A 25491-nucleotide genomic window follows, 5' to 3' on the forward strand; every position below is an offset into this window, starting at 1 on the left:
GATACATATACATAGGTTTAGGACCCTAAAAACAAACATAGGTTAAAGTAACAATATAAAATGGAGAAGAATAGACTAAATAGGCATCTGTTGGCATAACAGATTTTTAGATAATGATAGCATAAAACAACGCGAGAGAGGTTGTCGATAGTCAGAGAGAGATAGGGGGGAAAAGTCACAGGCACGGACTTAGTTTGGAAAATACAGTTTATATATTTTGGAATATCCTTATACCTTTGGATTATTTTGTTGCCCGTAGCCCTTGATTGCAGATTTATTTTAAATGTCTAAATTATGCAAATAGAATTTTTGCGGGGTGGGATACATTTTAAAATTAGAAAATGTCAACATATTACTAATGGAAATTAATGGGTTTTTTTGGGGGGGGGATCAGAGAACACACATTTTGCGATACCTCCAGACTTTTGGCCATGATGAAAGAAAGCATTTGCTACCTTTCTAAGTTGCAATGGCGGTGGGGGGAAAAAATCATATGTGTGGATCTTTGCTTTGAGAAGCATTAAATCAATTATGACACTGCCAATGTATTGATTTAGCTAACAGTAAATATTATCCCCGTCCCTGCGCAATCCTGCAAAGCCCAGAATCTCCCCGTGACACGTCAATCTTCTTAAATAGACTCCATCCAGTCATTTTCAAACCATCTCCCCCCACTCGCAGAGAGGTCAAAGGTGTGACAGCACTGTGACAGGACGGCTGATTGTTTGGTGTTTGACATTTTCCGACACAAATAAATATGACCTGACAAAAAAAAAATAAGTATATGACATCCACCCCGGCAGCCGTCTCTCATTGTCATCCTATAAGGAGGGTGCCGTCGAATGCACTCAGCGGGAGTTACTCCGGCACTCTTCCCCTTGCTCTTCCTTTTCTTTCTTTGTGTAGGCGACGGCAGAGAAAAGTGGGCTTGTGATTTCCCCCATTTCTACCTGCCAATGTTGTCACAGCCACTGAACGTTGGTGAAAATGCCGCACTCTCGCCCTCTTATTTTCTACCGTTGGGGATGTTTGTCGCAAGCAGAGATGAAGTGAAATCAAACTACGCAAGTGACGGACAGACGCATGCCCCGTGGAGTCGGGCGCCGCTTTTTGTTTTTGGGTCTTGGTCCACGGTCTATAATTCCCTCGTGCTTTGCTTTTACCGGCTGGCTCTTTTAGAGTAAGTCTAAATTGCGTAAAAGATTTAAATATTGAGATGATTTCCGACATAAAAGTGCTCAAGAGAGAGGGAAATCAGGAGGGGGGATAAACGTAAAAGTATAATTGTTTTCACCTCGGGACTTCATGCCGATGAAACGGTTCTCCACGATGTCGATGCGACCCACTCCGTGCTTGCCTCTGAAACAATCACATAGTGGAGACATTTTATTGAGCAAAAAAAATACAATTATAATATCATAATAAATAATAACAAAAATAATAATACATTTTGTTGAGCAAAAAATAACAATTATAATTATAAATAAATACATAACAACAATAATATTACATTTTGTTGAGCAAAAAATAACAATTATAATATAATAATAAAAAAAAGGAATAAACAAATAAATAAATTAATTAATAATAATAACAACAACAACAATAATAATAATAATAATACATTTTGTTGGGCAAAAAAATAGCAATTATAATATAATAATAAATAAATTAAAAAATAATAATACTAATACTACTACTATTAATAATAATAATAATAATAAAATAATAAGTTTCTGCTGTTATGCTAAATTTGACAAGGAATATTTTTGTCTCAGCTTGTACTTTTTGTTAACAAATAACATTTCCTTAAAAAAATCGAGGAAGCATTTTAATAGTTTAGTAAAATTAGAGAGAAAAGCACGAAAGTTCTGAATTAGTAAATACTTGGCATGTCCCTGTTCTGATCACGTGATTGGAAATCAGGCCCCAGTATATGTTGTATTTAAATGTACACTACTGAAACAAAAAAAGAGAACATTTCTACGAACAGCCCCACAAAAAAGGAAAGAAAATCCTAAATAAAATAGCTCAATTTAACAAACTGGTTGACCAACTAAACATTATGTAAACACAGTATGCAATAAAATAAAAATGGGTTATTAAGATAGCAGTATATATATATATATATATATATATATATATATATATATATATATATATATATATATATATATATATATATATATATATATATATATATATATATATATATATATATATATATATATATATATATATATATATATACTGCTATCTTAATAACCCATTTTTATTTTGTTAAAATGTTGGGAAATCCAGGAAAAAAAGATGTGTGGATGTGTTTTTTTCTGTCTAAAGATTTTCGAGGTATTGAATACGGCACTCGGTATCTGCAGAACCTCAAAATCAGGCTATTTAGCTTCACATGCAAAAAAATGGGATCTGGGGAGAAAAAAAATGAAGCTTACCCAATCTCATTCAAAAATACAAATATATCCAAAGGGGTGTCTTTTGATAGTCCTTCCTTCACACTGACCACTTTGACAGGCTTTCCTAGAGGGAAAAGAGAAAGAAAAAAAAACTTGACTTAATTTACCAAATGATGAAAACAACCCAAGTGAAATATATAATCACCGTGTGGGATTTCCTTTCAGCTGCGCCGCAACAATTTCAACAAAATGAAGCACTTTTCCAGAAACATTTTCCAAACTAGCTTTTCATAAACGCAGGAAACAGCAGCGGCGAGATTTAAGTGGGAGCGCAATTTGCATTCATAAACGGGCTGTCGCTATCACGCGTTAGAAAATCAGTCCGACAGACGAGTCAGTCGCTTGCGGATAAAAAACAAAACAAAAAAAACGCCAACAATAACACAAATGATTTCATTACATTTCCCGCGATTACCTGTGGCTGTTGACGTTGATTCATTATTAAGCGGAAATATAAATTTATAACGATCAGTCCTTATTGAGAAATCTGCAAAAAGTCATTTAATCACAAAAAGTAATTCACACCGCTCTTGATATGTATTCTGTATTAGCATTTTATGAATTTAGGACCATAAACTTTACAGATATTTGTGTACACATGTATATACCGTACATACAAACAAAGTAAATATATAAACACACATGTACAACCAGATACATACACATATAAACAAATGTCCATACTACATACTATATCTCTATATCTCTATCTCTCGATATCTATTTCTATATCTCTATATATCTCCATCTGTCTATCTCTCTATATCTATATCTCTCTATATCTCTATCTCTCTATATCTCTATCTCTCTATATCTCTCTATATCTATATCTCTCTATATCTATATCTCTCTATATCTATATCTCTCTATATCTATATCTCTCTATATCTATATCTCTCTATATCTATATCTCTCTATATTTATATCTCTCTATATCTCTCTATATCTGTATCTCTCTATATCTGTATCTCTCTATATCTATATCTCTCTATATCTCTATATCTGTATCTCTCTATATCTGTATCTCTCTATATCTGTATCTCTCTATATCTCTCTATCTCTATATCTCTCTATATCTATATCTCTCTATATCTATATCTCTCTATATCTATATCTCTCTATATCTATATCTCTATATATCTCTCTCTCTATATCTCTCTATATCTATATCTCTCTATATCTATATCTCTCTATATCTATATCTCTCTATATCTATATCTCTCTATATCTATATCTCTCTATATCTGTATCTCTCTATATCTGTATCTCTGTATATCTATATCTCTCTATATCTATATCTCTCTATCTCTCTCCATATCTATATCTCTCTATATCTATATCTCTCTATATCTATATCTCTCTATATCTATATCTCTCTATATCTATATCTCTCTATATCCATATCCATCTCTATCTCTCTATATCTCTATATCCATATCCATAGCTCTCTATATCTACATCTACATCTATATCTATATATCTATAGCTATATCTATATATCTATCTCTCTATCACGCTATATCTATATATATATATCTATATATCACTCTATATCTATATCTCTAGATCTATCTCAATATCTCTATATCTATCTCGATATCTCTCTATCTCTCTATGTATCTATGTATCCATGTATCTATGTATCTATGCATCTATGTATCTATAGATCTATATCTAAATGTATATATATGGAAAAAAATATTGGTACAGGAAGTGTATTTCGGGGGATGTTTGATTTCATTCAGTTCCCTAACTTGGATTTTTTTCGTATCTTGGAACACGAAAACCTAAATATTTTGTATGTAGAAGCATTCACAAGTAGAGGTACCGCTGCCCTGTACATATTGGAATATCCTTATTCCTCAGGATTATTTTGTTGCTTATATAGTCTTCAACTCAATCACTTCCATTGACAGTTATAGATATTAAATCCACTTCAAAATGCTATCGAGTTCTCATGCCTAACTGCCATCACGCCATTTCCGGATCACCAGAATCGGGTGTAAAAGATCTGGTTTTAAATATGTATTTAATTTCAGTATTAACTCATTGGCTACCATTGACGGTGATCGACCTCCAATACAATTTGAGTGGGGGGCTCGCAGCGATCCTACTAACAGCAAATACACTCAATATTTAGCGGCCAAACGGAGAGCCTAAATGTAATAATGTTCAACTTAAACCAAACTCAAAATTAACACACCACATTCTTGCTCTTGTGGGCTGCGTTTTAAATGTAAATGTTCTGCTGTACCTGAAAAATGAATTGTTAAGCATGACAAATGAACTCAAATAAATACCTAGTGACAAGTATTCATTACAAGTCATTGAAATCAATAATGGTCAAGTAAAAGGCGTCACAAAAGGAGGCCGCGGGGAAGAATGGCTAATAAATTCAAAGGCTGGACGCATTTGAAAAGTGTGAAATTGTGGGCCGGCCTTAACCTAATTCAATTAAACACACAGCTTTGTCACCGCCGACACTTTGTGTGCGCGTGAGACCAACTTACCGATCTTCCTATCAGATACACGCATTGATAGTTGATTCGCTTGACTGGGAGACGCCCACATTTGCATCCGTCACTGTCACCCGACTGGGAGTCGTGCGAGCCAGGGCACAAAAAAGGAGTTTTTTCTTCAATTTGGGAAGGGAACCCTGATACAACGGCATTGGGAAGGCGGGGGGAAAGGGGGGTAAAGCCTGACAAGTATGGATGCTCCAATGGCAAATTTTTGCTTGCGATTGGAGTCAGTTACCCAAATTGTGGATCTGCCAATATACCAAGTCTCGATTTGATACCTTGAGGGAAAAAGGTCATGAAATACCTGCCGCCTCCGCCCAATTGGAACAAAGCAATAAAAGTGTTATTAGCGCAAACTTTTTTTTTTGCAAAGTAGTTTTGCAGCACAAATTACAGTCAGGTTGCAGACAAATTATGTTTAAATATTTGTTTCTCATAAACAAACCTGGAAAATTGTGATTTTCTTGACTTTTATGCTGTCTTTGTTCTGCAAAGTTTGTTTCACTATTGTAAAGATAAATTCTATGTACACGAGTATAGAAATACGTACTGTATTTTTTGCAATATACCTCAGGATTGTGATTATTTAAATATATGTAAGAAGAAAAATGCAATGTGCAATCAATTGAGCTCTCTTGATTGTGAGGCAATGTGAGAAAATTTGGTTTTCTTAACTTTTAGATTGTCGCCTGGGCTGGAAAAATTAAAAAATTTAAAATAAATTGCTGTCGACAATCAAAATGGATTGGTTGTCTATCTTCTCAAGGCCAACCAATCAGTTAAACCTCAATGAATAAATGTCATTAAAAAAAAAATGACTTTAAGACGAGCTCATCAAGCCTATGTTAATTTATTACCTATTATTGGTGAATATGTGGCAAAAAAATTGAGAAATGAAGGATTTTCCAAGGCTTTGGAAGACCAAACGATCCCCGACAGTCTTGCTTTAAAACTGTATTGAATATCTACCAAGGTCAATGGCAGCCTATGAGTTAAAACTGAAAAATTAAAATGAAAACATTCTAAAAAAAAACAGATTCCGACCCTCTGAAAACGACGTTATCGGGGTCAATTTCCCATCACGTGAACAGAACATCTCCACTGACGGGTGACGGACTTGACAAAGTTTCTGGAAAAAGGCCTTTGTTAAAGGGCGGGAATCTTATGAACGCCGTCCCCACACCTTGCGATCGCTAATAATTAGATTAAAAGTTCTAATAAATGAAGTGGCCGAACGTGGGAGTGGAAAGACTCGCCCTTTTCCTGCGCTTCGCTCACTCTGGCCATCATTCCGAGACTCTCTCTCTTTCTCCCCGTGATCCCTTTCTTCGTTTTTTTTTTCTTCTCGCCGTTTAACAATGGGAGCGCAGACACAGTTGTAGGAAAAATTACTGCTTTACATTTTTCCACTCTGTCCTTCTTTCCTCTTCTATTTCTTTGGCGTGAAAGGAGGGAGGGAAGAAGTACGGGGGGAATGGAAAAGGTTGAATATTCTTTTTTTAATCAGTGAGAAAACTTTGGTGAGAAAAAGTTGGGATGAAAAAGGCAGGGGGGGCCAAGTGAAAACATTCTTGTGCTGATCTTGTGCTCAGAGGGAGGAGCGGGCTCGGGGCCTTTGTGTGGACAACTAAAACAGCTTTTGTCACAGGGCGCTCAATAAAAGCCAAAGAGAATATGTGTGAAAATGGCGCACGGGAAAGAAATCTGAAAAACAGGCAGGGCTTTAATGCTCCCATCCCCAACTTGGGTTTCGCTGAGATCGGGATAAGTATCGCAAATTTCCTCAAAGCGGGGGTGTCAAACTCATCTTACGTTGCGGGCCGCATTGTAGTTATGGTTTCCATTATGTCGGCCAAGCCAATGGAATAATATGGAGATCAAAATGCGCCAAAATCAAGTTGTGAGGTGATCGTTTGAATTGTTTTACTTTAAAACTTGTAAATTTCATTCGCTAATTTTGCGTTGCGAGAGAAGAAGTTAGAGAAAAATCAATAAATTGTTTTACAAGCCAGCCAAAGAATGCACAACGAAGAGGGGAAAAACATGTTGAGCTAGATTTTAAATCGCATGACAATAACATAATTTAAAGTAATAATAATGAAATAACAGTCATATTTTGGGGATAAAAAACAAGATTACATATATAAATTGAACTTGAGTATAAAAGGTATATTCACACCTGCCCAGTTTGGTCCTAAAAAGGTAGTAGTGAACACTACAGATTTTAAGTCGCATGACAATAACATAATTTAAAGTAATAATATTGACATAACAGTCATATTTTGGGGATAAAAAACAAGATTACATATATATATTGAACTTGAGTATAAAAAGTGTATTCACACCTGCCCTGTTAGGTCCTAAAAACGTGGTAGTGAACACCTTTTGGGCTTGTGTGAATATAGATTTTAAGTCTCATGACAATAACATAATTTAAAGTAATAATATTGACAGTCATATTTTTGGGATAAAAAACAAGATTACATATATAATTTGAACTTGAGTATAAAAGGTGTATTCACACCTGCCCTGTTTGGTCCTAAAAAGGTGGTAGTGAACACCTTTTGGGCTTGTGTGAATACAGATATTAAGTCGCATGACAATAACATCATTTAAAGTAATAATAATGACATAACAGTCATATTTTGGGGATAAAAAACAAGATTACATATATAAATTGAACTTGAGTATAAAAGGTGTATTCACACCTGCCCTGTTTGGTCCTAAAAAGGTGGTAGTGAACACCTTTTGGGCTTGTGTGAATACAGATTTTAAGTCGCCTAACAATAACATAATTTAAAGTAATAATAATGACATGACAGTCATATTTTTGGGGATAAAAAACAAGATTACATATATAAATTGAACTGGAGTATAAAAGTTGTATTCACACCTGCCCTGTTTGGTCCTAAAAAGGTGGTAGTGAACACCTTTTGGGCTTGTGTGAATACAGATTTTAAGTCGCATGACAATAACATCATTTAAAGTAATAATAATGACATAACAGTCATATTTTGGGGATAAAAAACAAGATTACATATATAGATTGAACTTGAGTATAAAAGGTGTATTCACACCTGCCCTGTTTGGTCCTAAAAAGGTGGTAGTGAACACCTTATGGGCTTGAGTGAATACAAATCAAAGCTGACATCACCCACCTATTTGCACGGAACAGGCTTTTGTAGCCACAGGGATTATGGGAAATTTGGTTTGGTTCGCACTAAGTCGGCTAACATGAGTTGGTGTTCGACATGGAGCGATGAAGAGATGGAATGTCTTTTAGATATTTGGGCAAATGCCAATATAAAATGGACGTTGCATCAATAACATCTGATTCTGCAAATCTGCCGAAATTGCTTGTAGTTGGATGAAATGCACAATGGAGCTCGGTGATTGTTTACTTCGGAATTTTAGTTTTGTCCGATTATTGAACGATGTTTGCACATACGTAGATGTGCTGGCACATTATTGTCTCAATTAGCAGGGATCTGGGAAATGCCCCATTTGAAGACTTGGTTACCGTATTTTCTGGACTACAAGTCACTTTTATTTTGAAAGTTTGGCCGGGCCCGTGACTGAAACTCTAGTGCGACCAATTTATGTGTCAATTTCTTTCTCCTGTTATGCATTTTTTGGGTTATAGTTATCGGAAAAACTGTTATATTAACTTACGCCTATTTAGCCTGTTGTTCTCCATTTTACTTTTGTTACTTTGACGTATGTTTGCTGTTGATTTCTGATCGAATAAAAACATAACCCTTCCAAAAATGCGACTTCCTGTATTTTTCTCCTTCTGACAAACGACAACCTGTTGTGTTTTCTTTCGGCTATAGTTATCTAAAAAACTGTTTATTTAACAGATGCCCATTTAGCCTGTTGTTCTCCATTTTACTATTGTTACTAAGATGAAAAATCAAAAAATGTCCTCTCAAAAGTGCAATATGTACTCCAGAGTGACATATATATATTTGGATGGTGCGACTTATAGTCCGAAAAATAAGGCACTTGGAGCAACCGTCTATTATATGAAGGTCTAGGTCACAGGTGTCAAAGTGGCGGCCTGGGGGCCAAACCTGGCCCGCCGCATCATTTTGTGCGGCCCGAGAAAGTAAATCATAAGTGCCGACTTTCTGTTTTAAGGTCAAATTCAAATGAAGATTATAGATGTACATTATATTTCCTAATTTTCCCTTTTTAAATCACTTATTGCAATTTTCAATTCTTTTTTGTGTTTAGTTCAAAAAGGCCTTTTGTAAAATCGAAAAATGAATATATACAAATATTTTCTGTTTTCCACTGTAATATTGAACATAATTAAAAAAATATTTCCTTTTGAAATGAAAAAATTAAGACATTTTCAAGTGAAAAATATGATTAAAAGACATTTTCAAGTGAAAAATATGATTAAAAGACATTTTCAAGTGAAAAATATGATTGAAAGACATTTTCCCTTACTAAGAAAAAAAAGCTAAAAAAACATTGTTTTAGATCTATTAAAAAAAACTGATTATTTAGGGCTTTTGATCCAGTTCCTTTAATCCGATTTTAAAAAATAAAATAAAATCTAAATATTAGATCTAAAATGGTCCGGCCCACATGAAATAGAGTTAACGTTAATGCGGCCCACGAATCAGCCTGAGTTTGACACCCTTGGTCTAAGTGTAGGTCTGGCCCTTTAAGTGACTTTCTATGCATATCCCGTGTGAGAAGGGGATCCCTCTGCCTCCCCTCCCCGGATACTCTTCACACGACACGAAGAGACATCTGTGCTATTTGCCCCCCGGCCGGGACGTATCTTTCTGTCTTTAGGCACACAAGCGCCACTTTCCGCTGTTCGAGCCCCTGGCGGCCAACACATCCAAATGAGCGTCTCCCCCGGGGCGCCGACATATTAAAGAGACTTCCGGCTGGTGCGCGTGTTCCCCGCGGCCAAACGCGGCACGTTCGGAGCTGGCGACTGCACGAGGTCGGGCGTATTAAGTGTGGGTGGTCAACGGTGATAAATTGGCGAAAGGGGTCAGAGCTGGAGCAACAGCCCTGCGGTGATGGCGGCTAACATTAAGTAACAAGAGTGGCTGACAAGATGGACGTCAACACTCCTGATGAATGGCATTTAGAAGGACGTTGGCAAATTCAATGACTTGTGTGGTCCCGCTTAGAAATCTAGCCTAACAGGAAATGTCAGAAATTTAGCATTCACGCAAAAGTAGACTGAAAACTAGTCGGACTAGAAATCATACTGGAGAATAAATTGTATTTTAGAATTATTTTTTTCTATCATTGAGACAGGGAACAAATGTTATATACAGTGGTACCTCGAGATACGAGCTTAATGCGTTCCGGGACTGAGCTCGTATGTCGATTTTCTCGTAACGCAAACGAACGTTTCCCATAGAAATGAACTAAAAACAAATTAATTTGTTCCAACCCTCTGAAAAAAAACACCCAAAACAGGATATTGGATTGGAAAAACATTTTGATTTGTTCTAATTTGTCATCTATTAAGAAAGTAACAAATAACTAGTGGTTTAATATTACTAAAATGTGTTTAATAGTATACTAAAATTAGACGGATTTCGCGGAAGGGAGAGAGATTGACAGGGGGGTCTTTTTTGCACGGCAACACGCTCGTAACATAACGTAAACGTATTTAAATGAACTTGGATTACGATGCACACACTAAAAAATAAGTTTAATCTATCATTGCACTAAACTTAATTCTAATTTTGTTTTAAATTTTTATACCTTTCTTCTCTATTTGCCCCCCCTCCACCCTGGCTTTCAGATGCAACCTATCAAAGGGTTGTTTGCTTTTGTCTTCCCTTCAAAATATTCCCAAAATGATGCACACAAATGTCCTCACAATAGGATAACGCATGACCACTTGCCAACGAGAAGTAGTATATACGCCATTCGCACTAACGAACGGGAAAAAAACACTGAAAAAATGCAACGCTCCGCCCAGTGCTCGCAGCGACATTACACGAGGCAGTTGCGACCAGAGAGACATTACACGAGGTAGTTGCACGGAGAGAGACAGTGCCTATGATTTTCTTATGAGCAGCCTCTCGCGTCCGCTGTCTGCTCGTATATCAAAATTTGTCTCGTATCTCAAGATAAATATTTGCTCAAAATTTTACTCGTATCTCAAATTGCTCGTATGTCAGGGCACTCGTATGTCGAGGTACCACTGTATTAGAGTAATACAAATAAAAGGGAGAGAAACAGCCTAAACCTGTTTATTTTTCAATACTCTGAAGAGATTCTATCATTTGATTAGTGTGTAAAATTCAATGATAGTGGGACTTAAAATCTTGCCAACATAAATGTTACATTTTTGATTGGTGTTTTGGGGAAAATTATGTAATATTAATTTCATGAGTTTGTGAGATGTAGTTAAAATGCAGACAAACCATTTTTGAAGTGCAGCTCCAGTATATCCGGGTTGGAGGGAGAGTCTTCGGGGTTCTTGGTCATTTGATAGAGGTCAGTTGGAGCATGGCTCTGGAAAAACAACATAAAAAAAAAGTTGCACTTTCTCTCCACTGATGGAAAACCCATCTAAGACCTCATCATAGTAGACTTGTGGAATTGACTCTTAGGAGAAAAGAGACGATGAGGCGTGAAAAGTAGTTACTTGGAAAATATAAGGAGCGACGTGAGATGAAAATAAAATCAATATTTCATTTTTTTTATGTGTGGCCCTTTAGCTCACGGAAATACATCTATAAAGCAACAGCAATTTTACTCGGGATAAAGAATATGACAAGAGGTATTACAGTATTAACTCCCATCTCCATTTTTATCACCAATTAAGACTATCTTGCATTGTATTTAAATTGATTGAACGAATCTCACCGTTAATGGCAGTGAATGAGTTCATACTCAAAAATAGATAAATACATTTTACAAGATGGTCATTTAGTTGCTATAGAAAAAAAATATTTTCATGCAAATCTACTCAGGATCTGCATGTTTTAATTTGTCCATGATAAATTAAAGTGGGGAGTAAAATGTCCTCCAATGACGCATTTGGGCAGAAAGAACCTCCAACATTTTGGAGAGGAGGAATTTTAGATAAAGTAGTACATGTATTTGTCTCCTATTTTTCCTTTGTTGACACCACTTTCATCACCCATCGACAATTTTCTACCTGAAAAGACCTTCCTACTATTGCACTTTCCTCCTGCCAAATGGGCTCCCGCGCACCTAAATGCACCAAAGTTGTCCGGCCTGTCAAATATTTGCGCGGCCGACTCGGCTCGACTCGATCGGAAGCAAAACAGCGCGTCGTGCTTACAATTACACGGCCGCAGGACGAAGCCTTCTAAACGGTGGCAAATTGCAGGGGTGCTATGCAAAGTAACTACTCAGTGCATTTAAACGGAAAGCTTTACCAGACACAGAATCATCACAATAACTAATCGGCACCCGCCAATGAAGTGAAAACTGGCGTCGCAAACGCCTTTTCCTTTTAACTAAACGCCAAAATTGACCGAGAAGGTGCCCGTGTGCTCTTTTTGGGAATTTTACGCCTCACCGGCCTAAAAGATGCGAAATGCGTGAACGGGAGTGAATGACAAAGTAGTGAGAATCAGAAAATGAATGAATGATCCGGCCTGCCCTGCATGTTTTTGGGATGTGGGAGGAAACCGGAGTACCCGGAGAAAACCCAAGCACGCCTGGAGAGAACATGCAAACTTCACATAGTGAAGACCCACCTGGGATCGAACCTTGGACCCCAAAACTGTGAGTCTAACCCTAATCCAACCATTCACCCGCCGGGCCTTAATAAAGAGGTAATAATTATTGTAATTATTAATTGAATTGAATTGTTTGTTGTCGTTATTTGTGCACTTCCCTACTTATATATGTTGTGTCTACTTACTATGTTGACTTACCGTATTTTCACGACTATAAGGCGCACCGCATTATAAGGCGCACCCTCAATGAATGACACATTTAAACATTTTTTCCCATATATAAAGCACACTGGATTATAAGACGCCCTGTCTATTTTGGAGAAATTTTAAGACTTTTAAGTGTGCCTTATAGTCGTGAAAATACGGTATTTATTGTTTAATTATTTATTACTTATTTACTAATAATTATTTGTGTCTGTTTGTTTTTATTTGGGCACTTCGTGGTAAAGATTTAAATCTTTATACTTGTTTTAATGACAGTAAAAGGATTCAATTCAATTAATTGTTGACAATGACAGTTTATTATATGGTTGTTGTTGTTTTACAACTACACAATTTTCACGTTTTTATATTTTCATTTCCCTTGATTTAAGTATCCATACAGTAGTTGTATTTTTCCTCTTTTTCATGTGTGATTTTGGGTGATCACGTGAGATTTGGCAATGATATGAGATGAGAAAAATGTGGAAAACCACTCTGAAACTTGTAAGCACTGAAGAAAAACAAAAATTTAATAGAGGTGAGCCTACTTTGCGATTTTTTGGTGATTAACGCGGCCATGTCTGGTCTATATTAACCGCAATATTCTAGGGATTACGGTAGTAGCATTTTTGCTGAAAAAAATATTGATCCAAAACAATTCCTTGGACTCGAGAGCCTTAATATAGAAATTTGCACACATCCACTACAATGAAAGGAGAGTGCAAACTTTAAGTTGACTAGAAACAAAGAAAAAAGGGAAAAGTAAAAGGGAAAAAGGCGCATTTGCAGTGTTTGAAGATCAATGCATTTCAAGTAGTAAAACCCCCTGCAGGTGGACTTGTCCCAAAGCCCTGATCCTGAGAGAGAGAAGGGAGGAGGAGGTGGCGGGCAAAGGTAGAGATGGAGAAGTGGGAGGGGTGGGCATTGGTGGCAAATGGTGCGTGAAGCGCACCATCATGTCGCACAGAGAAACTCCTTTGGCAGTCTTTGCTCGGGGCATATTGTTGTGCTAAACGCGGCCCATAGAGCCACAGAGAGGGTTGACGCATGAACTTAAAGCAAGTAAATTTCTATCTTTCCACATATTATTTGCCTCATTGGTTTTCAATCGAAGCCGGCCGGGCCTAAAGAGGCAGCGATGGCAAAGAGAAAGGGGGGTCGCGGCTCAGCAAAGGCAGAGCCCAGAGGGCCACGCTGGTGCAATGGCTCGGAAATGACGCTTAAATCACCGTCTTTCTGGACTCTCTTTAAAATGCAAACAGGAAAACTGAGACAGAAACGCATAATGTCCAGTAGAGACACTTATATTTGTTGCTGGCTCCCTAAGGACTTGTGGTAGGACTTTAATACAAGTCTAAAACTGGGACTCACGATAAGGTCATCGTCTGGGCATCGGAAGAATTGCGCTAGCCTTGTTTCACCAAACATTGACGACCTCCGAAATGGTTCTCGACTTGTACTATATAATACACTCGCTCGGTTTGATATCATCCGTGCCAAGAAAATCAAGTATAATATTCAAGTTCCACTATCAATTTCATAGAATACTTCACTGAATTTGAGAAATTGGACTTCACTGAGCCACAAGCTGACGTTATTTTCTTTTTTTTTTAAATACAACCCTACACTGCTTGCAAAAATAAAAAGGAGCACTTTAAAGAAACATAGATTTCAATAATTGTAGTTGGATACTACAAAAATACTATGCAGAGGCAAACCGTAATAAGTTATACTATGTATACTATATTGTACTATAACTATGAATCTCAGTGAGTTTTGCTCATTTATTTTTGACTACTCTTTCACAACAGTAAATCATTTAATAAGTTTGTAAAACTCATGATAGGCGACCCGGGGGGGGCGAGTGGTTAGTGCGTTGGTTCACAGCTCTGTGGTCCAGTGTTCGAATCCAGGTCGGTCCACCAGTGTGGAGTTTGCAGGTTCTCCCTGGGCCTGTGTGGGTTTTCTCCAGGTACTCCAGTTTCCTCCCACATTCCAAAAAACATGCATGGTAGGCTGATTGGACACTCTAAATTGCCCCTAGGTATGAGTGAGAGTGTGAATGGTCTCCTGGCGCCCTGCGATTGGCTGCCACCAATTCAGGGTGCCCCCCCCCCCCTATGGCCCATAGTCGGCTGGGATGAGCTCCAGCACCCCCTGCAACCGTTGTGAGGATAAAGTGTTTCAGAAAATGAATGAAAAAAAAACTCATAATAGTGAGACTTAAAGTAGAGTTCAAGACGTCACTGTGATTAGTAGTTTTTTTTTCCTTGTGCCATGCTATTAGCTGGCAACCAATTAAGGGTGTACCCACATACTACCTGTAGTTGGGTGGGGTAGGCTCCAGCACCCCGGCGACCCTTATGAGGATAACAGAGTCGGGAGATGAAAAATACGATAACACAGTCTTCCCTTTATTATCGCGACTTCACTCATCGTGAATTCACTTCTTCAGGATTTTTTTCTGCTATTAATTATTAATTTAAAAAAGTTTTTTAAGTTCGGAAAAATGTGAAAATCCATGCTGAAACTGATAAGCATAAGCCCTTCTTGCTACTAGGACTCATACTGAAAAAAAGGTGATTTTAATAGGGGTGACCCTACTTCGCCATTTTTTTATTATCGCGATAATCTACATTAACAGTGATATTCGAGGGATTACTGTAATAATAGAAAAAAAACGTAGTCATCCAAAGAACTGAGAGCAGGTTCTGAGGAACTCTTCAATTCGCCTGGTGACGTCGACGGTAATAAACATTGGTCCATTAATCTGTCTGGAATAGATATTGGACAATTTTTGTGGCTCATTAGAAAAACTCACTAATACGGTATTACAGGTCAGAGCGCACACGCCCGAAAGGAAGCGAGCTCACGGAACCCAACGCTGACCTCTTGGCTTCAAAGCGCACGTTCACGCGCACACTTACACCTACAAAGTTCCATTTCCTTCCCCTAAAGGCCCTCTTTTGTCCCTCCATCCATCTTTCCGAGCGGCCGTGCGACCAAAAACACGTTTCCACTTCCTTGAGGTGAACGGAGACCCCCCCGTCGTTACGCCTCTTTACTTCTGGTCAGTGCGAGCGGTGGTCCATCTATTTCCCCATCACAAAGAACAAAGCAGGTCAGGGGGGAAGCTCACTGTTAAGAGGCTATAATTAAGAGTGAGTTGATGTTTTAATGACTTGGGACGAGTGTCAGGCTCCCTAAGGGCATTGCCCCCCCACTCCCCCCCACCAAACGCAACTCCTCGTGGGCAGGAAGCGATAATGAAATTGCATTTTTCCTTTTTTTTTAAAAAAAAAACTTATTATGTAGAAGGCAGCCATCTTTGTATAGCATTCTCAACATATTTGAAACACTGCACTAGCCCTGCTCACATGTCACACAGGTTAACGCTACAAGATGGAGGGGGATGCAGGGGGGGTTTGGGGGTCAAGATGGCTATTGTGTTAAATGCTGTGAGGAAGGATTCTATGTTTTAATTGCAGAGTAACCTGAACTCTGTTGTGTTCTTATCTACGGAACAACATATGATCGACCATTGGGACGTTTGCTCATCTGAATGTGGGAAGTTGGGGTATTTTGTGCCACAGGTGGAATGGGGTGGGGGATGGGGGGGTCTTAGGCTTTGGCCCTTAGCCTTTAGGGCAGTAATTGGAGGAGAGACAGGCTAACATAGAGATGAGATCTCCTTCAGATGACCTTCTGGGTCAGCTAGTGGATGCTAGTGTGCTTGTTTTGGATTTCAGGTCAACGGCAAAAATGCTATTCATTGAAATGTTTTGATAATGGATTGTGCGTAACAAATGGGATTTAAGAGTTGTGTAAAAGTTGTTGCATATTTATTGTATTCATTATTCAGTTGGGCAGCCTTACATTTTTGAGATCCAGGGTTCAATCCTGGGTGGGTTCCGACCTTATTATGTGAAGTTTGCATGTTTTCCCTGTGCCTGCATGGGTTTTCTCCGGGTACTCTGGAGAATTCTACGCTGAGAGTAAGCGTAGAATCAGACATCAACTATTTCAGCCCTAGAAGACCATAAATATGAATTAATGTGGAAGAACACCCAGTGTGTAAACGCTATTATTAGGGAACCGCCTAATTACTGGAACTTCATTAAGGAATGGACATGGGAACCAAAACCACTTGTCATTTTGAGGACAAATTACACATAAAGGGAAACGTTGATGCTTACAAATCCATAAAGATGTACTTGGCACATAAAGATGTTCCGAAGTGAGCCTTTTCTAAGTAAATGTCTCATTCTCTGGCAACCTGACAGTTGGCTGGGATAAGCTCCAGCACCCCCGGGATCCTTCTGAGGACAAACATTACAGAAAATGAATGAATATATGAATTAGTTGCAACATAAATTGTAATAACAAGTCCCATCATGGCCTCTATTTTGACAGAATGAACAAAATGTTCATTCACCCTTCTCACTCAAAATGAACTGGACGTCTAGCGCTGTCAATGGCACCCAATGAGTTAACTTACTCAAGCAAAAATAAACTGGTCTGACCCTGGAATCTAATTGGCATTAATGTGGCCTGCCAACTATAATGACTTTGACATCCCGGACCAGAAATCCCTGCTTATAATGTATTCAAATCAATTTACCATAAATACCTCGTCGTATTTAATGCCTGTAATCTCCTAAGCATTGGAGTAAACGACCCAAACAAAACCCATAAATGAATCGCGCACTGCCAGGACGCTCTTGGGTTTCTGTCCGCATTCTTTTGAAAACATTTAACAGTCCGAGCTTTCGGGAGACGAGGGGAGGATACGCGGCGATACGGCGTATCGCAACGCGGGACCCTTCGACCATCGAGAGGAGGGTGGGCTCATCTGTCTGGGATCGCCGTCTTTGTACTTTACTGTTACTGGTGACATTTTGGTGTCACGGTGTCACAGTGAAACGACTCCCCTCCCACGTCGCAGCCCGCGGCGCCGCAAAACCGCCGGAACAATGAGCGCCCAACGAGTCGGGCTAGAACTCAGGAGGCCCCAGCTGGGTGCGTCGCCCTAACCCCACCACCCCCCCTCCCCCGGCTCCCATGAAATCGGGAATTAGTCGAAGCGTCACTGACGACAAGTCAGTGTCTGTGTGTCCCCGGCTCTTCCCAGGGCCCGGCGAAGACCCCGGGTGAGCGGGGACGCGCGCGGACCTCGCCGACGCCGTGAGACGAGAGCTTTGCGGGGTCGTCGGGGGCGACCTGCGTGTAGTGTCGTCGCCTCTGACCGCTGACAAAAATCACAGTGTCTCGCCAACCGCCCCGTGGAAGAGTTGTTTGTCTCCAGAGGCGCTAGCACCAGCGCTAATATTCCTTCGACGCCGCGCTGAGGGTCAAACTCGGGCAATTGTGCATTTCAATTGTGCCAATAGCGGTACATTGCAAGAAAGGATCGGCTACCGACCCATTTGTGGCATCAAATCCAACATTTTTTGCTCATCTGGAATAAAAGTAAGGCAAACAAATCTCCCACAGAAAGTCCGTTCCAAGTCAAGCTGTTGAAAGACTGACTGGAAAAACAAAAGCGGTTATTAACTTTTTCGACCTCGGGGTTGAACTTTGGGCCTGTGGCCCATTTAAATTTCAACGCCTTCCAAAACCAATCAGCTTCCCTAAATTTCCTCATTTCAAAATCAGGTGATTCGGACATGGCAAATTATGTGATCTGGGCATCCTTAGTTATAGACATTGATCCATTCAATTTCCATATTGCGTGTCCTCAAGTATCGTGGGGGTGCTGTAACCTATCCCAGCCAATCGCAAGTGGGCAAGTGTCCGGTTTGCCGCTTGCCATTCAGAAAAAGATGCAAAAAGAAGAAAATCACCTTCCTGGATTTTCATTTGCAAGGAGAACGAACGTTGAGGACCGCTTGTGGCGATTCCCTAACGGTGTTCTGCCCTTTCTTTTTTTTTAATCCATTTTTATTACATACGGAGGCCCTGATTACTTGGACATCCCAACTCTAAAGGAAGGGGTGAATTACACAATTGGAAGGTCAAAGTGTTCAAAACAATCTCCTCATCACTGTCAAAACAGAAGGCACTAGGACTCCAAGATCCATCATCACGTTTTGAATGAGGATAAACAAAACATCCTTCGTTTGGTGGCGAAAAATGAAATGATGGCGACTGTCTAAAGCAAGAATCCGTTCAAATTCAGGCAAAACACATACTAAATGTATTAAATCCATGTTAAATTATAATGATTATGGCCAACCTGTGCTTTTCAACCTGAGACGCACGATAACTCCAACAAGAAAATGGACAATGATTCACGCTTACACTCACGCCTAGGGACAATTTAGCATACAGTTAGCCTAGCATATATGTTTTTGGGATGTGGGAGGAAACTGGATTACCTGTAGAAAACCCATGCAGGCACAGAGAGAACAACCCAAGATTTTTCTTAAGATTTTCTCTTCAAAGTAACACATTTGTACTCCCTATTAAAACCATGAATATGGAGGTCAAAATTGTGAATCAGGGGGCAGCTTATACACAAGAAATTGTAATATTCAACGATTTTAAAGGGCGGCTTATACGCGGAGGCGGCTAAAATGTGAGAAAATACGGTAATTTAAAAATAAATAAATAAATAAAACACTTATGTTCACCTACCTTGGGGTTTTCCAGGATGCCAGACTCATAGCTGTCAAGAAATAAAGTTCATTTTGAAAGAAATGGATAAGAATAACATATTTTATGTGATTTAAACGGGCGTACCTTATATGCATAAGATTAGCGTCCATGCTCCAGGGGGCTCGTGGAGTGACGGGCACAGGGATACCTTGTTTCTAAGATTCAAGGGAAAATGTACAATGAAGATCAACAATCTCCGTGAAACACCGTGTCTAACCGTGGGACTGACTAATTTCTGGAAATATACAATGTATACTATAAATTATATTATTTGCAAAATTCTGATCCAGCAGTTGAAACGTCTTTCTGAAAATAATGTGAGGTAGAGATTTACTGCCAAATAAATAAATCACGACAGAAGGTGAAGTTGTCTTGAGCGAGAGAGCCAAGCGGAGGCGCAGCGCCCTCTGGTGTACAAACTGCTCAAATACAAGTATACGTGAACCACCTAGCCTCAATATGGGCCGAAATGCTTTTTGATCAATGTTTCCTCGCCTTTATTAAGCTGTGGCACACTTTTGGCATTAAAAAAAATCCCGAGGCCATCTGAAAATCTCATTTAAAACTCTGTCACCTATACTAACAATACAAATTCGTTCTCATCAAAGTTTTATCAAAAGGCATCAAATAACCAACTCCTCCCAAAAAGTAATTTCAAAATCAAATTTTTCACCCGACCTTATGTCGCCAAAAGTTGAACAAATTCCAGTTCGAGTGATGTAAAAATAAGTAATAGAACGATTAAGGTTTCTTAATTTTATGACTTTTTCCCCATTACTTCATTCTCCTATGATACTAAAAGCAGTTTTGCACTCACACAGACTTTAAGGAGCCAAAAGCTGATGCCCGTGAAACCAAACAACTTCAACTACAATAAATGACTTAATTGGTGAAACTAAAGACTATTGTTAACATGGTAACATCAGAATTTGGTATTGGCTGATCTTAAAAATCAGGTGACATGGAATCCAGTGCAAAAATATGTGATTGGGACAAATCTACCAAATAAACATTTGCGCACTTTCAACCATTTTTGTAAATACTACTTTAAAATTTGCATCTATTGAGTATAATATTATTATTACGATTCTTTTATTTCTTAAATAATGAGTCCTTTATTTATACATTATGAATCACATGTGTCAAAGTGGCGGCCCAGGGGCCAAATCTGGCCCGCCGCAGCATTTTGTGTGACCCGGGAAAGTAAATCATGAGTCTGTTTTAGGATCAAATTAAAATGGAGTATAGATTTATATTCAATTTCCTGATTTTCCCCCTTTTAAATCAATAATTGTGATTCTTTAATCATTTTTTTCTGTTTTTAGTTCAAAAATCATTTTGTAAAATCTAAAAATATATTTTTTAAAAAGCTAAAATAAACATTGTTTTAGATCTATAAAAAACTGAATCTTTAGTTCTTTTAATCCATTTATAAAAAAAATCTAAATATTATATCTAAAATGGTCCGGCCCACATGAAATCGAGTTGACGTTAACGCGGCCCGCGAACCAACCCGAGTCTGACACCCCTGACTTAATGTCTATTATAATCTCATAATATTAAAATTTCTCTATCGAAATATTACAATGTATGACTACAGTGGTTTGGAAACACCGACTTAGATAATAGTAGTCATATATATATGTCTACATGTACACAACCAATAACTGAACATTTATGTTTGAGCATTATACCTCTGCATATTCCAACAGGTCTACTCTCCCTCGGAAACGGTTGTAAAATTCAGGAATCCTCCAGGGTGCGAGAATCTGCAAATCAAACAATGACGAGTGACTGACACGGGTTCTACGAATCCATCACGTGAACGGACTCACCTTAACTCCAGGATAGAGGGCATAGAAAGTGAGCTCAAAACGGATCTGGTCATTGCCCTGAAGACAAAAAATAAAGCACAACATCAATCTATTAGGTTGAAGCTAGGCTACCAATTCAGTACAGTGGTACCTCATGATAGAACATGCTCATCATACAACATGCTTGTGGTACGACAAAAATTTCGATCGAATAATTCGCTCGCGATACGATTAAAATTTCGAGATGCGACCAAGCCAGGTGGCCATGACATGAGAGGCTGTTTATCATTGTAGCGCACTGTCTTCTTTCGTGTATAACTACTATATCTTCGAGGACTGAACGATTTATTCAGACTAGTTTCGACCAGGAAACGCACAACGCGCATGCGCGGGCAAAAAGAGGGCTTTCTGGGTAATGAAGTATACTCGTGCACACAACACCCATAGGCAATGGCACCCTTTCTGAGAATAAAACTTCATTACCCACAATCAATTAGTGAGTAAACTCAGCTATTGAATTTCCTGTTATTCGTTCTAAGGAAAGAAGCTCCCGCGATCGCTCAATCAAGACTATTTCTCGTTGGCAAGTGGCCGTGCGTTATCCTATTGTGAGGACATTTGTGTGCATCATTTTCGGAATATTTTGACGGAAATACAACAGCAAACAGCCCATCGATAGCGAACGTGAGGGCGGAGGCGTGGCAAACCGCTAACCCGGAAAACGAAAGTAACAAAAGACAAAACTAGAATTCAGTTTTGTGTAAAGTTACATTAAACGTATGTTTGAGTGTGATTCTATATATTTATCCAAGTCAATTTAAATTTGTTTGTTCGTTTACGAGTGCCGTGGATAAAGTCCCCCGAACAGCCCCCCCTCCGCCTCCGTGTGTGTCGTTGTTTCTCCCCTCCGCCAAATGCGTCTAATTTTACATCTATTAAACACATTTCATTACTATTAAACCACTCGCTATTTATTACTTTGTCAATATATGGCGAATTAGAAGAAATAAAACATTTTTTCCAATCCAATATCCTGTTTTGGTGTTTTTTCAGAGGGTTGGAACAAATTAATTTGTTTTCAATTCATTTCAATGGGAAACGTTCGCTCGAGTTACGAAAAGCTCGACATACGATCTCAGTCTCGGAACGGATTACGATCGTATGTCGAGGTACCACAGTATTTCTTTGCGTTGTACTTTTGAAATGTATATTGAATGCTGACCTTTCCCGTGGCACCGTGAGACACAAACTGCGCTCCCTCCCGTTGCGCAATCTCCACCTGTCGCTTTGCGATGCAGGGCCGAGCCAGCGACGTGCCCAGCAAGTAGCGGTCCTCGTAGACGGCGTTGGCCTGGACCGCAGGGAAGATGAAGTCCTCCACGAACTCGGCGCGGAGGTCTTCAATGAAGACCTGCACAAGAGAAAAGGCAAAAACCAGAATGGTGGGATTCCGTTTGATTGGATTTTGTTCAATTTTTTCAATTCATTCATTCATTTTCTGAACCACTTTATCCTCACTAGGGTCATGGGCCCAGTCAACTTTTTTTTTTTAACCATTCTTTGTTTTAATGTTTGGTTTAATAATCATTGATTGCTTTGACCCTAATGAATGAATGGAAATACACACAAAAAAAGGTTAACAACTTCATTAACACTAAAATCTAGAATTACATTTATTGAAATAATATTACACACTCATTTTTTTATTTGTTAAAAAGTTTTTTTTTTAATCAAATGAAGGTCATACTACTTCACAATTGTGTCCTACTTATTGATTCTTGATTGATTCTTTAAGTTTTTTTTAATGAACAGGCAATGGCTCTATCATTATTTAAAGGTATTTAAATGGCAAAAAAATGTAATGACCAAAATTTGCTTTTTGCTCACATTCTGTCTTTTCTCCATTTTTCATTGGTACATGCACATTTTAAAAACTATTTGACCTGCTTAATAACTATAATTTAAAAAAAAACTCGGTATGCAAATGACTACTAATACAAAAAAACAATCTAAATTTTTATTCCCCTTGATTTTTTGGGTGAATATTTTAGTGTAAAGAATACCTTTTTGGCCCCAAGGGAATTGGCCTTTTTGCGAGCAGCTTCAAAATCTTCATCTTGTCCAATATTGGCCTAGATGAGGAAGAAAAAGGCTAATTATACATCACACTGATTGACATACATTCTTTTTCAATGATGATTGTCTAATAACAGGCCGGTTATTTGCTACCTCCCACTTTTCTAACCCTCTCGCCACAATTTCCTATCAGACCATTTGTATTCACACATGACTGTAGCTGAACAGCCAAAGAGGCCAACAAAAGACCACTGATATTTTGACACAAATGTGAAAAGAAAGAAAAAATGTGCTGATTCCGCAAGGCCTCCATATGCTAAAATCCTGCCGTGGTGCAGTGGCTTTATTTGTCCTATTGTAGCGTCAACAAATGGGCAGCACCAACCGCGTAAGCCCGGCCGGTTTATTTTTTCCTAAATTGCATCGGCGCACAATGCCAACTTTCCACCCGATCTCACCATGTAAGCAATGACGTCGTAACCTTGCTCCTTCAGCCAAACCAAAATGCAGGAAGTGTCCAGTCCGCCGCTGTAAGCCAGAACCACTGTACCTTTAGACATGATGGCGACTTGTTACTGATTCGTTGACAAGCTGTAATAGCAGAGAAAAGATAATTCATGAATGTAGTCAATGAGCAACTTGGAGGCACCACGTAGGAATGTTGCGATCAGATATTTTTACATGCGAGTCAAGTTCGAGTCGCCCAAATTTGTGATCTAAAACAAGTCCCGATTGGATACCTCGGAAATGTATTGAAGGAAAAATATCACATCCAAATGTCTTTTTTGGCCCCTCAATTTCAACAAAGCTATCCAACATTAGAGAAATACAAAAAGGTTATTAGTGCAAAAAACTTTTTTTGCTAATTAGTTACGCAGCACAAAATGAGGATGCGGAAAGATGACGTTTAAATACAGTGGTAACTCTGCTTCTGAATGCTTCTACATACAAAATGTTCAGATTACGAAACGCTTTGATATGCACATTACTGTTCCAAGATACAAAAAGCTGTCCAATTTACAAAAAAAATAGAATTAGCATATTGAGATCAGGAAAATTCCAAGTTACGAATCACGTTCTGGAACTAATTAATTTCGTAAGTATGGGTACAGCTGTACTGTATTAAATGAATGTCAATGCCTGACTAAATACAAAATTGACAGTTTGTAAATGCTGAAGGTTGTCAACAGGTGTTATCACTACGCTTGTCAATTTAGTCAAAGTAGCAATACAATGTAGTAGTAAATTATAGGATTAATTATAGAAAAAAATACCGAAATTTCTCACAACATTCACAACAGCTGCAAATATAATTGTCCTAAATAGTATATAAATATGTATACATATATAACCAAAATTAGGCGCTACAGCAGGTAATTCATCCGCCAATTATTGTTGTTGTTATTATTATTATTTTTATTATTATTATTATTACTTGAGAATTAATTCGTAACATACACACTAATCACAGAAGAAAAGAAATCTGGTGACATCGCCGAAATGCACGATGGTCGTATTTTTACGTAACTCCTGTAACTGTGAGCCGACAGAACGCGTTGTCCCTCTTAAAAAAACTCAAATGTGATTCAAAAAAATGCATTTATGAGGGAAATGAAGGATTAAACTCACGCAAAAAGATGCTGTTCGAAGTCGAAATGTCACACTGTGGCTGGCGTGAGGACGAGCGAGTTGTACTACTGGCGTGCTCCTCTTACTCTGGTCCTATTGGTCCCCACTACTGTGATGTCATACATTTACAATTCTCCCATTGCACATGAACTTTACATTGAAAAGAGGCGTTCAAATACAAAAGGCTTTCCACTATAGACCGCATATATAAGACTAGATGTCTGATGCGCGGTGCGATGCAACGTGGACGCGCGTCCTCATTTCTCAGGCCTTTTTGCACTCTTAATCCAAATCAATGTATGTGAGCGTGTATGTAGTTTGAAATAGCTAGAAATTTCTCATTTCTTTAACTGGTTGCCAAACAGTTTTGGTTTTAATAAAAGCCATGCAGTAAGTTACTGCATACTTGAAATAATAC

General features: G+C 38.5%; 1 protein-coding gene across 2 annotated transcripts in view; it reads right to left on the reverse strand.

Moving 5' to 3' along the window:
* Positions 1-25231, reverse strand: part of ass1 (argininosuccinate synthase 1) — a 38563-nt gene extending 13332 nt beyond the window's left edge. Inside the window, exons 1-11 of one of the 2 annotated variants that reach the window (XM_077622664.1) lie at positions 25074-25231; positions 23903-24035; positions 23432-23500; positions 22591-22779; positions 21390-21446; positions 21249-21323; positions 19639-19709; positions 19534-19564; positions 11407-11497; positions 2451-2535; positions 1295-1359 (exon numbers count right to left, since the gene is read on the reverse strand). In XM_077622664.1, the coding sequence (XP_077478790.1) occupies positions 1295-1359; positions 2451-2535; positions 11407-11497; positions 19534-19564; positions 19639-19709; positions 21249-21323; positions 21390-21446; positions 22591-22779; positions 23432-23500; positions 23903-24004 (835 nt within the window). In that variant the 5' untranslated portion in view covers positions 24005-24035; positions 25074-25231. Of the gene's footprint in view, positions 1-1294; positions 1360-2450; positions 2536-11406; positions 11498-19533; positions 19565-19638; positions 19710-21248; positions 21324-21389; positions 21447-22590; positions 22780-23431; positions 23501-23902; positions 24036-24902; positions 24922-25073 lie in introns of those variants that run through there. The other variant, XM_077622665.1, reaches the window with a different exon arrangement.
* Between the last annotated feature and the right edge of the window lie 260 nt (positions 25232-25491).

Source organism: Stigmatopora argus, chromosome 16, assembly GCF_051989625.1.
Source record: "Stigmatopora argus isolate UIUO_Sarg chromosome 16, RoL_Sarg_1.0, whole genome shotgun sequence".
NCBI classification, from domain to species: Eukaryota; Metazoa; Chordata; class Actinopteri; order Syngnathiformes; family Syngnathidae; genus Stigmatopora; species Stigmatopora argus.